Raw genomic sequence first — 15676 nt, forward strand, 5'->3', positions numbered from 1 at the left:
ACCGAATAATGCTGAGTTGTTCAGACACTTTTGTAGCACACTAATCACATCGAGCCTCTATGTCAGCTTCAATAAACCACACACTTTGATATGGAAATCTTCTCCTTTTGCCTGAGCCATTCAAAGAAGGTGTGAAGAAGCCTTTAGCAGCTGCCTCTCTGTGTACACAACTCACCATATTTCTTTTTAACTACAAAGGAAAAACCTCCATGAAGAATCGGCCTCTGCAAAAGGCGCCGGGCTCAACTCTCTTAAAGCACTTGATGCAACAAAAGCAACTGGTTGTGGATTTCTGATTATGGTGGAGGATCATCGCAGAGATGCTGCAGGCGAGAGTGGGGTTAAAATAAACGGGGAGGCACACAGTTCAGCTTTTATCGGGTAAGGGAACAGAAAGCTGAGTTATAAGGAGGCGCTGCCTGCCAGCAACATTTGGCTGAAAAAAAAAAAAAAAAATCTGCTGCAGTGCGTATCTCAGCTCATCGCAGCTCCTTGGCCTCGATTTGAGCAAAGCCGTACTTTTACCTTCCAGTGATTGAATTCTGAAGGGACACGCTGTAAGTGAAGTGCAGTGGAAACTGCTTCATTATTCACTGGATGGGCTGTGGTGAAAACAGAGAAAGGAGGAGAAACCTACTTCAACTGCAAACAAACACCAGTTCTAAGGACGGATGAGAGAAAGATTCCAGTTTCCTTTTCCACAAAGTTTCCCCCCTTGTGATATTTTACCATAAAAAAAGTTCTTCTGAATGATTTAATCTCCTGCTTTATTTAATTTAATAGGTGTCATTTATCATCATTCATGTATCTATGCATGGACTTAAAGTGATTCACACGTCTCTTTCTGAATATCTTAAGATGACACAGTTTTAAAATGTATTCCTCAAATCTGTCCAGACATTAATCAGTGCCGACATGTGACATCAGGGCCTACTGTAGTAAAATCATGAAAGAATCATAAACAGAGTGCTGCTCTAACTCGGGTACATTAAGTATTTAAACCCTACCACCAAAGACAGACAAGGAAGGAGAGAAGCTCCGGTTCCTGTGCAGACAGCTCCACGATGCAGGTCTTTCAAAGGTCTACTTGAACGGAAAAAGATTACACCACAAGATAAGATGTGCACCAAGTATTCTGTTTGCTACCAAACTAGTACCACTACTGGTGATGGTTGTTAAGATCTCTTTTAAGCTGCTGATGTTGTAAACACAAGCTTTGGTAGGATCTCATCTTTCATCCCAGGTCTGACAGAGTATTAGATCAGACACGCGCCATCTGGCAAGCACGGCGATCGCCCAATTAGACTGATCCGTGCTACAGAGTGTGTCAAAGTCATCTTACTGCTGTTCAAAACACACAGAGGGAGGGATTAGTTTCACTGAAGAATAAGTATGAACGTTTTGAAGAAATTTGTGTCATTTGAGGCTTTATGTCATCATTATGAAGTCATTCTGTATTTTGTAGAGAAACTTGTGTCTAAAAACCAAAATATTGAGTCATTTTCATGTCTAGCATGTTTGGACTCTTAAAAATTCTCTCTCTGGTTTAAATAAACGGCAATATTTATGAAAATACATGACAATGAAACTATACCAGTCTCTGTTTCTGTGAGATTTCTTGTTTGGCATCACAAACTCACACAGACATAATCTAATTATAATTCACAGCCTATATAAATATGGCTACATCTCTTAAACCTCCACGTCCTCCAGTAAGGTATGGTAATCATAGCACTTGTGTGGGGTGTGGTTCAAACATGTCATATTTAATTACAAAATCCAAAGAGCTCTGTGGTGTCTGCAGCTGGAACATGTGGATGGGCAAAGGTCAAGCTCAGGGCATGCTACATCCTCTCATATCTATAGGATTTAAATTCGGGGACTGAGCCCTGTTTAACAACCAATAGAAACATGAATTTACAGATCAGTGATTGGTTAAGCTACGTCTACATGATTTGTTCCCAAAAGACACATTGATGGTGTTTAGAGAGAACAGCTGTTACATTCAGTTTGAACTTCCCTTGAGGAAAAAAAAAAAACATGATTTTAAAACGATGAACACCATGGGGATTAAATGAATGAAACTGTTCAAGTGCTGGGCAATGTGACCAAAACTCAACATCTTTACTCTCATGTGTCATATTCTTGATAATGACTTATTTGAAGATATATCTTTTTTTACTTTCCATGAGAGCGTCCTGATGAAAATACATCGACATCCTCTCAACACTCTAAATAGAGAAGCGTACACAGAAAAGTAAAAGATGAGGAGCCAAGGCATTTGACATGTATCTTTAAAATCAGACCATTACAGCCATAAGCAAAGAGCTGTCAGCAAACATATCAGAATGAAAAAGACGGTGAATGAGTCAGAAGTGTTTTGGTTTATTGCCCAGCTCTAGTTAAAACTACTGATCTTTATTATATTGAGACATCCAAATGGAAAAGAATGATCATAGAGGGTAACCACTAACACCACCACCACCACATACACATAGGTGAGTGGCTTACCTTGTAACATGCTGAGCTCTTCTGCAGTGGGGGAAGAGGTGAGAGAGAAGACAGAGGCAACTGTCAATCATGCAAAGCAGCGTGTAGCCAGTGTGACAGGCGGCTCAAACAATATGCAAAACCAACTGACACAACAAGTAAAGTCATGTTAGTCGTTACTGTGCAGAAGTAAACGTTCACGATAGAGTGTTAAGAGTATTCACAACTCAAACTAAGCTCAAATGTGGAAGTCACAAGAGAGATTCATCAAAACTGTAAAATAGAGCAAAATATTGTAAATTTGTCGCTTTTTCCCCAACATTTATTTTCCATGCCAGGCGATACATTTAAGAAAACACAGCTGGGCTACACAGAAAGCAAATATTTTGACACAGCTGGTGAGTGTAAAGGCATGCATTAAAAAAAAAGAAGAAAAAAAAAAAAAGAATGCTCGCTTGTCTGTGATAAAATGGTGGTTTTGGCTTTTGTTCATTTTAGCCACTTTAGTGCAGAAGCCCAAACAACCATTTTTCTCCTCCCTGTGCAACATGTGCATGCCATCTGCAGCATGGAGTCCAACCAGCACAAAACCCAGCTGCAAAAATTAAACAAAATATCTCCATTACCCCAACACTAGGGGGAGCTCTCATTCTGTGCAAAGGGTCATCTTCTCCCTCCTCCACTTACCGAGATATTTGGCCTTTTCTTCCCTCCGCTCCTTGGCAAGCTTCTGCCTATCCTCTGACTTGATGAGGTCTACGATGAGAAAGGAGAGTGGGAGAGGGGAGAAAGATTAAATACAGAGGAGGGGGTAAACGAGAGGTGCCTTACTGTAAACATGCACCAAGGTCTAATGAAATCACACTTTGGAAAAGTACATAAATAATTTCTTTATGGATCCTTGCAGCAAAAATAAACAAACACTCGATCATGTTTCTGCAAAACTAAGAGCTTTTGGACTTCCATCTCAGTTACATCCATGACATATTTCCACATAAATAAACAATAACAGTTAAAACACTCTTACGAAGAAGCTAATTAAACCTGTTTAGTCAAGTTTGCCTTCATGAGAATCATTCATTAAAGACTATCTGTGCTTACATAGCATATATGATTTTGTCATAAAAGATGATAGTGTAAGACTGGCCATGTTAATATTAATATTATCCGTTGTAATATTTTGTCGAGTCAACTTTATATATTTAGCACATTTGAACATCCAAGGTTAACCAAAGTGCTTAAATAATCAAATCTATTGGTTTAAAACATGATTAAAAAGAAAAGAATCTGTTCGAATAAAAAACGTTTTCATCGTGAAGGCAGAGCCAAAGAGAAGAGAGAAGTCTTCAGCATTGATTTAAAACATTCAAGGCTAGGGGAAGATCGTATATGAAGAGGTAAACTGGTCCACTGGTTTGGTGCAGCTACAGAGAAAGCTCCATCGCCCTGGTTTTGAGCCTCGTCTTAGGCACATCCAGGAGCAGCTGGTTGGTGGACGGCAGTGCTCTGGCTGGAGCATGTACACTGATCAGTTCACTTCAATAAGGCAGTGACTGATTTAGTTAAGAATAGACGAGTAAAGGGACTGGAATAACCTCCAGAATCCTGTTAATGTCCAGTTTGTCATTCATTATTATAATATATGTTTTGTGTGCCAACTTTCATATCAACTACTGTCCACATCCATCAACTCAAAACCTCTTGATGAATCTTTCTTCTGGTGGCCACAAGAAACATTTGAACATGTTTTCTGTTATTAAGTCAGTGCAGCCGAGAGTTCGCTTCGAAATGTCACCACATGGAAATGCATGCCACCAGACAATGACAGGAAACTGACGACACCAGCATTTCCAAAGTGATTCTAAACAAATAACTAAAGACAATGTGTACTAAATCTTCCATAATTAGGAAAAAAACAATTTGAATGTTTAAATAATATCTACATGGAGGCCAATCTTCTTCAAATAGCAGCTGCAGGATGTTTCGGGCTCACTGAATCTCCTCTGCCATCTGGATGTGGGTGTATGCTTTTTATGTTTGACTGTGAAATGTTATGACTACAGGGGGCACTTACATATATCTCCTCTCCCTGTGACATCCCTGATGTGTGCTCATACATATCATTCCTTCCAAATAGCTCAGGGGAACCTCTCAAAGAAAATGTAGAACAGCAATGCAAGTAAACACTGAACTAAGCCATTTGAAAAATGCAAACTGCATCCTATCAAGATAGCTGGTCCTAAATCCTGATTAAAACAAATATGCTATTAGCTTGACAAAAGCCAATAACAAAAGCAAATATATAACTGATTGATTTATTTATTGACTGTATTTATTGACGTGTCATGCACCAAAGTGCCCGACCCTCACAGGTTTTTAAGATACCAGAAATTCAGTTGCAGTGGTTTACTGATTCATTGATTAACGCATGTATTGTGTTGATCCCTCCAATTCAGTTATCAAACACCTGTGGAAAAGATATGCAGTATAAGGTAATGACAAGATGGTCACTCAACTGGAAAGAAACTGTGCATGTACGTGTGCCACCGCTTGACTCTCTGCAGATTGATAGCGCTTGTTGTAATCCATAGAGCGCCCTCTGCTGGTGAAAGAAAACTGCTAGTGTAATATAACGAAACTCAAATGAAATGCGATTTGACTGGTAAATCAATCTAGTAATATCAGCGCATATCTGTGATAAAATTAGTCGATACTTAAAGTCACTTGATATGCTAATATTGGCCGAAATTATCGGCTGGGTGATTAATCAGTCGGGGTCTAATTATAACCTAAAGTCAAACGGTTTCAGCTCAGAATTTCCAATCCTTTTTATGAAATCACAGCATGTTTTTATAACTGTGTACCCTTTATGTCCCTCATTTTTTAAAACCAATCCAAATAAATTTGCTTGAAAAGAATGTTGACCAAAACAGCTTCCATGTTAAACATTCATCTGTAGTAAACCACCATAAATAGCCTGTCCAATGCTAGGTAAATCTAGCACAGGCTGCAGTCTTGATCTTTCTTGAGTCAGTCTTCATGACCAGATGTTCAACCAAACTCTAACATAAAGGACATCCACCTTCAGCTGTGTCTAATAGGTGGAGGCGTGTATCATACACATGAAAACAATCTGTCATGCTGCCCTCCCTAAGAAAAAACCTCTGACCCACTTTGATATTTATAGAAATATGTAAAGCCCATGTGTTCGGCCTTAGTCAGTGTGATGTGCCGCTGTTTGCAACTCACCACCAGCACCATGTTAATCATAACGTCACATGCACAAAGCTTCAGAGACTAAAAAAGACTGGCCCAGAAAATACTGTTAGGTGTGCTGTTTGGCTATGCACTCACACACTCACGCACCCTGGCATCTTCTCAAAATGTCAGCTCTGCACTCTTTTGTTTGTCTCTAAACGAGGGTGTAAAAGCTGCGATGTAGGATATAAACACATACCGCCTTCCATGCAACCCTTATTAACCAATTCTTACATTTTGCACATATAATAAACAAGAAAAGTAATCCAAAATCCAACTTGATAAACTCAAACCCAACACTGGAAAACTCTTCCACGCCACCTACACAAGGGTATTCTACCAGACGGAAGCAAAACTGATTCTAAAAAGACCCAACCCGGCCTAGGCCTCAGCTCCCATCTGAACTGCAAGCCTCACCGTTTCATTTTACTAATTAAAAAGGGACACAAAGTGCTTTTCATCTCCATCATGCTCCTCCGGGTGCTGCAAAACCTCACAAGTAATGAGATTTACAAAACTAGCAGAAAAGGATGGAGAAAAGCGGAGTGTGGGTCATATTTGGAGACTAATGACTCAACAATATCAAATATATTTCATGAAAATAGACTGTAGAAAATAGATACAAGATACCATTACAGTGATGTTGCTTCATAAAAGTATTGTTACAGTTTTGGGAGCAGTTAGGGACTCTGGGGGGTTATCCATGTCACCTCACACTAAGGGAATAAAGACCATGACCACAGAGAATGGATTAATGGATAAAGAATAAAGGGGAGAGAGAAAAGAGGCTTATACTCCAAAATCCCTTAAACATGTTCCTTAGAGTTTTATGTGATTTGTTCCAGCGGCTGCAAGGAGTTCAAGTAGTGGCATTGTAGAAAACTCTACAGTACCAGGTCAAACTAAATGTCTTGTTGGTATTGCTTATTGAAATGGGAAACGCTGTTAGGTTCCCTTTGCCCACCTTTCATGAGGGCACAGTGCCGTGATCAGCATTAGCGAGCCCCTTAGAGAGTAAGCGCATTTGTCCATATTTTACTGGCATATTTTCTTTACTACTTTAATTCTGCCAAAATCTTTGATCGTTAGGCTCAGATGTTTCCACACAGCGGCTTTTGTTCTGTGTTTGTTTCCGACACTCAAAGAGAAACTGTAGCAGCTCTATTGGATTTAACTTCACGTCTGAAAGCATGTGGTCACTTTTAGTCAGATACTGAAGCATTATCTTAGACTCGAGAGAGCTGACCTAACCCCAACAGACTGCAGATGTAATGGTACCATTAGAGGAGCTGCTCCATGTGAGGCTAAATTTAGCTTCTAGTAGAATTTAACTTCTAAGCAAAAAAAAACCTTCAAACTAAAAGTTTCTCTTTACCTTCCTTCCTTTTCGTCCTGGGGAGAGGTGATGCAGGCGACCCTGGCGATCGAGGGATGATGTCAGATATTGTCGGAGTGGTCAGTTTCTGGTCTGTATCTTTCTTAGCTGGCGACTCCATTCTCTGGGTGATGCTTTCTGTCTTCGGGGGGCTGCTCTCCCCCTCCGGATCCGGCCTTGTAGGATTTGTTTTCAGATCCGAGAAGGGAGCTGGTTAAAGAGAAGGGACAAAGAATAAATACAAGTGAGAAAATGATAAGGCAAGAGGTAAGACAAGCACAGAGAAACAACTCAACCAGTTGGTCTTCATTCCTCTCACGGCTGGGCCTATGAAGTAACTCACTGGGATGACGTAAACTTCCTCCAGAGCTGCATGTATCGAGTGTGAGGGGTGGGGTCCCCGGCTATAGGGAGAGGATTGTTTTCTTTGGGAAATGGTTCAATTTGATAAGTCACAACAGAATGAAATGGAACACCTCAAAGGACATCATGTAAGTTCCTTTATTTCGGTACAAAGTTTCTCCAGTTATTTTATCTGCTGCAGTGATTACACAATTTGTTCAGAAACACAAGATTTAAAAAGAAGTCTGAAGCTTGTTCCTCTTACTCGATGTCTTAAACCATTTCTACTCTACACAACAGATTTATCGACAGACCAGCCTCAGCAAATGGACAAGCTCTCTGGCAGAACAAAACACACTACAGTAATTGCTTTTTGGCATCCTGATGATTCTATTGAGGTGAAATGAACTGCTTACGAAAACAGAATCAGATTGATCATCTTCCCAGTAGACGACAAACAAGTTTTTTTTCTGCTGAAAACTTCTCGATGGGAGCCGGTTCAGGCTCATGAGTCATCTGTACTGTCGGTGTTATTTGATAAGAAAAAATCTGTGCCGGTTTGTTGGGACAGCGGCTTCACTCACAGCACCATGACTCACATTTGGCAGGCTGCTGAACTTGAATCTCTTGCTCAAACATTAGTTAGGCCTGGCTTTGACGGCCAAACAAAGACCCTCACGGGAGGAGAGGAGGGGGGAACTTGGCTTTGTCCACTCAGCACTGTACCCCCACGCTCCCTTTGGAACCGTGTCGGAGAACAGACTCTTCTGCGTAGTCTCTGGAGGTAAACACTGGGGCAACATGCTGTAAATTATTCAGACTTTGGCTAAAAACATCACAGACAGTAGGGGGGCTGTCACACTGGGATGGTGAATGCACTAAAGATTTACTCGAGAAATGCTGTGCTATTCAACAGTTGTAAAGGACCAATGAGCAGCGAGACCAATGCTGTGCAAATTTAAAGAGACTTAATTATAGCTGCAACTGTACTACTATTATAAAAAATCTCTAAGAGGCAAAGTCCGGACAAAGATCTGCATAAATAGCTGTCGGCGAAAATAAATAAGTCAACTTCTCACTTCTACAACTACGAATGTTTAGTCGCAGTCAGTGAGATATAAGGCCCTGTGGCAAAGATTTGTCTGTGCTCATGTATTCACAGAGTGTCTATGTCATGACTCTGATGACCCTGAGTCAGACTAAGCCCAAAAGCAGTACGAGTCCACGAAAGAGCTCATGTGGGAGACAAGACATTGTGTTTCCCCTGCAGAAGCATGCCACTATTAAATAAGCATTCCTCGAGCGGTGATGCGCCCTGACAGAGAGGGGCCATTGTTGTGGTCTCTGCATGGCAACGGGACAGCAGCCAAAACATTGCAATGACAGCAAGAGGATAGGGGAAGGGAGGGAGGGTATGTTGTTGAGATGAACTGAAAGGAGAAGATGAACACTGGAATGGGTTCAGTCCAATTTAGTGACAAAATGCATCTTTGTTGGGGGGAAAGCTAAGTGCTGCTGGCGCCAGAAATGTACTCAGTGATGAGAGAGTCAAAAATAAATTGTTTACAACCGGAAAGAAGGCAAACTATTTAAAACACAGCACCCAAGGCTTGCAAACAGCTTCATTTAAACATGAAGAACTAAAGTAAAGCTGCTTGCTCTTCTAAATGTATCCATGCCTCTGTTTGGGGGAAGACAGAAAACCTCATGAGATACATGACCTGCAATTATTTTCCAAATCCAGACAAAACATTTGCAAACAAATGATGCAAACACACAACCACAGGTGTTCCATTGTGACTGACCGCTCAGGTGCTGAATAACACAACTTTAGTCCATAAATACATCATCTTACACCATTTTTTCACACATGTCGCAGGGTGGACTTGACAGCTGCTCTTTCAAAGGTGGTAGTAGTATGTGTAGCTTTGACAGACAGGTGTATTGTGTGTCATATCCCTTGAAAGTTACCCATACACCTGAGAACATGCATCACAAAGAACTGGCTTTCTGGCAGGACTGTGGGCGACGGTCGGACAATCGCTGTGATCTATACCGTCAGTGACGAGGAGAATGGGAATGTAACACACTCTGGTATGTTGATGGCACAGACAATGAATACCGATGAAACCTGAAGCTCTCAGGAGGAAAATGGGATGGGAGCTGAGGGAGAGGACTGCCGCTGTGCTGCAAGAGACTGAAACAAGCGCTGATTGATGCAGCACTCTGCACAGACTGTCTCCACTACCAGACTACCGGGGGAACAGAGTGTACGATAGATGACTGAAAAGAAATGGAAAATCTGAATATGCAAGTTACATTTTTTAACATTGGCCAGTATAAAAATGATCTACCAGTAGTATTGGTAACAGGTAACTATTTGAATGCTTCAATCACGCAGTAAGAAGACAGCAGACAAGAAAACATCAGCCACCTTTACAAAGCCTGTTCAAGCTGTCACTGTAAAAGTTGCAAAGAAAGGATACTGGTGCAAAGATGTTCAGCTGTTGAGCTGGCATTAGAAGGTGTCAGGACAGAAAAACATTATCTGTGTTTGACATGCTTGGGCTAATTGTTACACACTTGCACCTTGTTTGATTCTGCAACCCTTAATGCTGTATAAAATCACACACACACACACACACACACACTCTGGGACAGATATATGTTGATGCCGTTTGTGATATCATGTCAGAGCTTCATTGCGGCAGTGCTGTTGAATCTCTGTCTGCAAGCAATCCAAAACATATAGATATGTGAAAATGTTTTCTGCAGGGAACCTTATTTTCCTTAGAAATTATGCATGTTGCTATGGAAACTCTGAATGCTGAAAAGCTTGCACTGAATAGTTGATGACTTTGATTCTGGGATGTTTGTCCCGAGCTGACATTGAGATGGGTACAAGAGTAATTGGGAAACTTTGCCCAGTGACCCGTAACTGCAAACAAAATCAGCAACATTCATGCAGGCCTTTGATGAAACTGTTTAGGTAATATTGACACAGATGTACTGAATGCAATGACACCGTCTGTTCAGCCATGGACTCTGTGTCCGGGCTGTTGTCATCAACAAAAACAAACACGGCTTGAGCCAAGCTAATTTAATTACAGAGGTAATTTTGTAATTGAGTTTTCTTGTGAGCACTATTTACTTGTGAAATCATTCCAGAGTATTTGAAACAAGAAAATCAGCCTCTTTCGATAATATTTTTTTTGCAGCAGTGAGTCTATCAGAGGAGAACAAGTACCCTTTGAGAATAACAGCCTCTTTACAATATTCACACTCCAGATTCCCAGAGGCGCTGCACCCAGGGGACGACACCAGCGATAAGCCTTTAGACCACCCTCTTGGGACATCACTTACATTATTTATGGTTATAAAACAATGCACACCAACGTCTTCCGAGATGCTCCAGTCTCCATCAAGTCTGAACACGAAAAAACACTTTGTTGGAGGCGCTTGCCATTGTGAGCCAAGGGGGGAAAAGCCTAGGACAAACATGTGGTCAGCATTTCCAGAGCTTGATAACAGGCCTATCCCAGTCATGTTGAAGGTGCAGTCTGCACAACCAGTAGAATAGAATAGAAGTTTATTTATAAAGCACATTTCATTACAGGAATGACAGGGAATTTTTTAATCAGCATAATACTATAAACAAATGCCTTTTTACAATAGTTGAAATAATGTACAGTATTCCTGTTTTTTTGGACAAATATTGGAGGTGTTTAAGTTCTTAGTTTACTGTCACTATCGTCTTATCTCTTACTTTACATTAATTTGGAGGTTTTATTTAGAAGTACATCAACATTAAGAGCACATAAAAGTGATGATGTCATGGCACAGTAGCTTTGTTTCTTTCCCCTCCCACTGACTATCAAATGGGTATTCAACAGCTACAGGATGAGACCTTTCAAAGTGGGTCAGAGGAGGTTCAGGAATCTGCGGCATGCTGTGCCTGTTCACTGGTTGAACATCACACAGTCACCTTGCACCACAGCTCCGTTAGCCTCATCATGCCTCCCTTGGGGGCCTCTCTAGCTGCTGGTGTCAAACAAAGCCTTAAGCACAAAGCTGAACCCACTATTAACATGCAAAAAAAAGTGCTACAATGGAAGAAGAAGCTACTGTTAAAGTCAGCAGAAATGGTACAGGAGCCCCTGCAGAGGTGGGTATATGCATGCATGCATGCATGCATGATGAGCACAGTGTGATAGTCGAGCGGCAGGTTGGGAATCAGCAGGTAATTAGCACAGACTGTGTGCCACTTTCCAGTCCAAGGCGTGTTCGGATGGATCAAATATGTGCAACTCCAAGTGTTGGTTTGGGGAAATGTAGCACAGGCTCTGCAAAGCTCATTAAGCATTCACTCCCAAAGTGCAATCACAAAGGACTTTAGTACTTTACAATTTGGCTGATGACATTGTGTGCAAGGAGCCAAGCTAAAACTGGGACAACTGGTAATAACTGCCACAAAAATTGTGTTTTAGCAGAAATCCATTTCCACAGCATATTCATTTGTTAGCACAGTTTAAAAACTCACACACAGGGCATCTTCATGTAGTGCAACTTCACTTCCACATAATAAGACTGACTTTCAGAGTCACCCCCAAATCTTGGAGGCACAAGAGCTTTTCAAATGTAACTCTTCCAAAAAAAATGAGGTTTTCAATGTCTTGTCTATAGAGGTAAAGGCGACTTTCTGCTATTTCTCTTCATGTTTACCTACTTAGCATGGGTTTCGTGAATCAAGTTAAGCTGGTGTCCTCAACAGCACAGCAAAACACATGACTCAGTGTATGACAGAATCAGCAAACTATGACAGCACATTCTTATGACAGTGTTTGCTCACTAACAGCTTAGGGAGGGATCCTTTCGGTTGACTAGAGCTGTAAACAGAAAGAGCAACGTGAAGCTACTTGATATGCAAACAAGCAGACATTCCCAGAGCTAACCTGATACAAATAAGTCATGTTAAGTTTTAAAATGACCTCAGTTATATGACAGCGTCAAGTCATAATGATTACAACTTATAACTGATGCTCCTTTTCAATGCAACATCCAGCGCTCTGCTAGAGTCTCACTCCCAGACACTGTGCAGAGTAAATATATAGGGCAAAGCATGGATTATTAATGAGCCCAAACACAACCTTCTCTGTCTCCAGCCGAACAGATAAGAAGAGGAGAGGCTGCACTCTCCGCATTCCAACAGGAATGACTTCAGATATATAATTCAACGACGGAGAAAAGACGCAAATCCCCAAATCCTAAGAAGAAATATTTGTTAAACAGGTTGGAGTTGAAGTATGGTGTCTTGAAAAATGAGACTGAGGCAAACAAGCAGCAAGGAAACAGACCCAAAGTGTGAACTCAAAAGAGTGGAAAAGGAAAAGGGCGGCAACACCCGAATAAAGAAAGCAGGAACTCGGAAAACACACAGAGAATGGATCTGCATCTCATTTGTGATGGGCCAGGGGACTAATGAACTACCTCATCGCTTACACCCCTAACCCGTCGCCCCTTCACCCTGTTGTGTCCCTCCTGCACCGAATAGGGGTGATGTAAGAGGGGCAAAGGGGGCCCAGACACACAGGAAGCGTAGTGTAAACAACAAGCACTGACCCCATGCCAAACTAGGCCCTGTGTATGTGTGTGTGTGTGTATGTGTTTGGAGAACGTTTTCATTACGTGTGCTAACAACTGAGACAAATGGCATTTAATTCCGCTCATAAGCACTGCACATAAACACCACCAGAATGCTTTTGACCTGCGCTGAAATGACCATTTGAGTTCCACAGTATTATTATCTAATATGTTTACAATGAAAGATATAAGATTTTAAAAATAAAAGGCAAATCAAGTTTCCAAGAGATCCAGGTGACATTGCTTTTACAATTGATCAACAGTCGAAAACTAAAAGTTTTCAGTTCAACAATGACATTAAAAAAATTGAAACTGAAGATGCAATGATTGTTAAAATAAGTTCAGATACCTTTGTTTAAAATAAAAAGTTTGCTGATTTCCAATAATGATGTTATTTTCATACTTCTTTGTAATTCTCGGGTCTGTTTTTCAAGAGTCACATATTGCTCCTTTAAACTGATGTCTCTGTCAGTGACTCAAGTAGCTTTCATCCCACCACCTGGCCTGCCTGAGAACAATCTCTTCTATTGCTCCAACAGAAATGGATAAGTGATCTCAAACGTCCAGCCAGGGGGTCGGTGAGAGTGTGAAGAACCGCCAAACTCGAGCCTTTTTCAGTGTCATCAGAGGATGCACAAGCTGCCATTCACAACTTTAAGCACATCCACATACCATCCAGTCGCTCCTGGCAACCAGCTCCCCCCCTCTCTTTTGGGGGTTGAGAAGTGACAGCGTGATCTAACGCTTACTGATGTCAACAGGGTCTTCAGGGCCCCTAGGATTAAATCCATTTGTACCAGTTTGTGAAGAGTTTGTCAGTCGTTTGCTTTGCATGCCCCAGAGATGGGCCAAAAAATCCTACTGACAAGAGGAAAGATGCTTTAAAGTGCAAACAGCAACATTATCAGGCTTTCTAAAAACGATTCTCACGACTAGCCACAGAATGAAACGAAGACGGAAACATGGCGATGAGTAATGGGAATTGTAGCCTACATTAATAAGTGTGAAAATGTAAGGCTTAGGCTCACTCGTATGAGAGCAACACCTGGGAAAGACTGACTATTTTGGTATCTGACTTGTCAAGTTACAAAGAGTCAAATATCCCAGTCAACTTTAAGAGTTCTAAGCAATAAAATGTAAAAATTGCTCTTAGAAAGTCTGCGAATCAGGAGAACTATACTTCTCAGCTTGTGAAATGGGCCCATTAGAGGAGTGCATAAAAGCAGCATTACACAGAAATATTCATTCTAGATTAGAAATAGATGCAATGGGCTTCAGTGGTCTGAGGTAATAAAGTTAAGCGCTCGAAAAACTTGGGTGTGACTGATTTGAAATGCAACATCACAACATTTATCAACGACAAAGACTTCAGATATCTGTAATCCCCTTTAAGAGTTTACTATCTGTAGATGGAGTAGAGAGTCTCCAGTGATCGTTCTTTGCTCTTGAAGTATGTTTGTGATTAATGAGTAGATTCAGGTCATATAACTATTGACATTTTTCATCAGGACGGCCTTGTTGACATTTGGGAAGAGCTGTGACTGTGTGTGTCCTTGTCTGGGGTGTAGCGCTCAGAGCTGTTTGTCATTTCTTTCCAAATGGCTGTTTTTGTAAACATCACCTAAGGCAAAATAAAGCGGAGGCAGTAATCTTGTGCTTCTTTTTTAACATACAATTACACCTAACAGTTATCATTAACAGCAAGTCTGTCTTTCAAAAAAACACAACGTTTTCAGCTTGCGTCAGGGTCCAATCATTGGTTTTATGATAACAGGTGACTCCTTCTCCTTCAGGGATCAAGTCCAAATCCATCAATGTAAAAAACTGCAGTGATTTCAACATTTCCAAAAAAAAAGCAGGCATAACAACCAAAATAACACTAAAATAAAAATAGGTCAGACAATGGCTGCAGATGGAATGTGGTGCACCTGCCAATGAATATGGAGTCCAACATGTGTTTACAGTGAAGGAAGCGTGCCCTTTAGCTGAACAGGGCCTGGTCTAATATTAGCCGATAGGTCTGGTGACTGGATCAGTCAGACGACAGGAGAGCACCGAGCGTCCACGTCTGGGATATATCCAGACTTTGGTGGAGGTGTTTGGAACGAGCGACTCTTTCCACATCAAGACTTCCCTCCCTTTGTCCTTCCTCTCGTGTCTCAAGGAGAACTACAGTACAGCTGACCGACTATAAATGTAGGCCTTACACACAGCGGTATCGACCTTCTCGCTGTATGTCACAGTAAAGACTGAAAGACAGAAAAGGGTCAAAGACGAGCAGATGCCTTCAACATGCCACATGTGTACACATGTTTAGGCTTCTGGTGCTTTAGGGAGGGGGTATTGGTAAAAACTGCATGTTTCTTTGGCATCACTTTCTTACTGCACAGCTGGTGCAGCTGTCAAGCATATGAACAGAAATGAACAGAAAGTTCCTTTGTCCAATTTGAAAAAAAAAAACTGCAGTCTTTCTGCTTCAATAATTCTATGATGCAGTCAACTTATGGGCTATAAATGTTTTCTTGTTATCAATCGGCTTATATTTGTATAAGGAAAGTAGCTAAGATACAT

The 15676-nt window shown here is 41.1% G+C and overlaps 1 protein-coding gene across 7 annotated transcripts in view; it reads right to left on the minus strand.

Annotated features, from left to right (window-relative positions):
• map7d1a (MAP7 domain containing 1a) overlaps positions 1 to 15676 on the minus strand; it is a 39362-nt gene that overhangs the window by 17149 nt on the left and 6537 nt on the right. For 5 of the 7 annotated variants that reach the window (XM_065957946.1, XM_020633529.3, XM_020633528.3 and 2 more), the window contains exons 2-4: positions 7124 to 7333; positions 3178 to 3246; positions 2512 to 2532 (exon numbers count right to left, since the gene is read on the minus strand). In XM_065957946.1, coding sequence (XP_065814018.1) covers positions 2512 to 2532; positions 3178 to 3246; positions 7124 to 7333 — 300 coding nt within the window. The remainder of the gene's footprint in view (positions 1 to 2511; positions 2533 to 3177; positions 3247 to 7123; positions 7334 to 15676) is intronic. The other 2 variants (XM_020633530.3, XM_020633527.3) reach the window with 1 other exon arrangement.

This window comes from Labrus bergylta, chromosome 8, assembly GCF_963930695.1.
Source record: "Labrus bergylta chromosome 8, fLabBer1.1, whole genome shotgun sequence".
Lineage (NCBI taxonomy): Eukaryota > Metazoa > Chordata > Actinopteri > Labriformes > Labridae > Labrus > Labrus bergylta.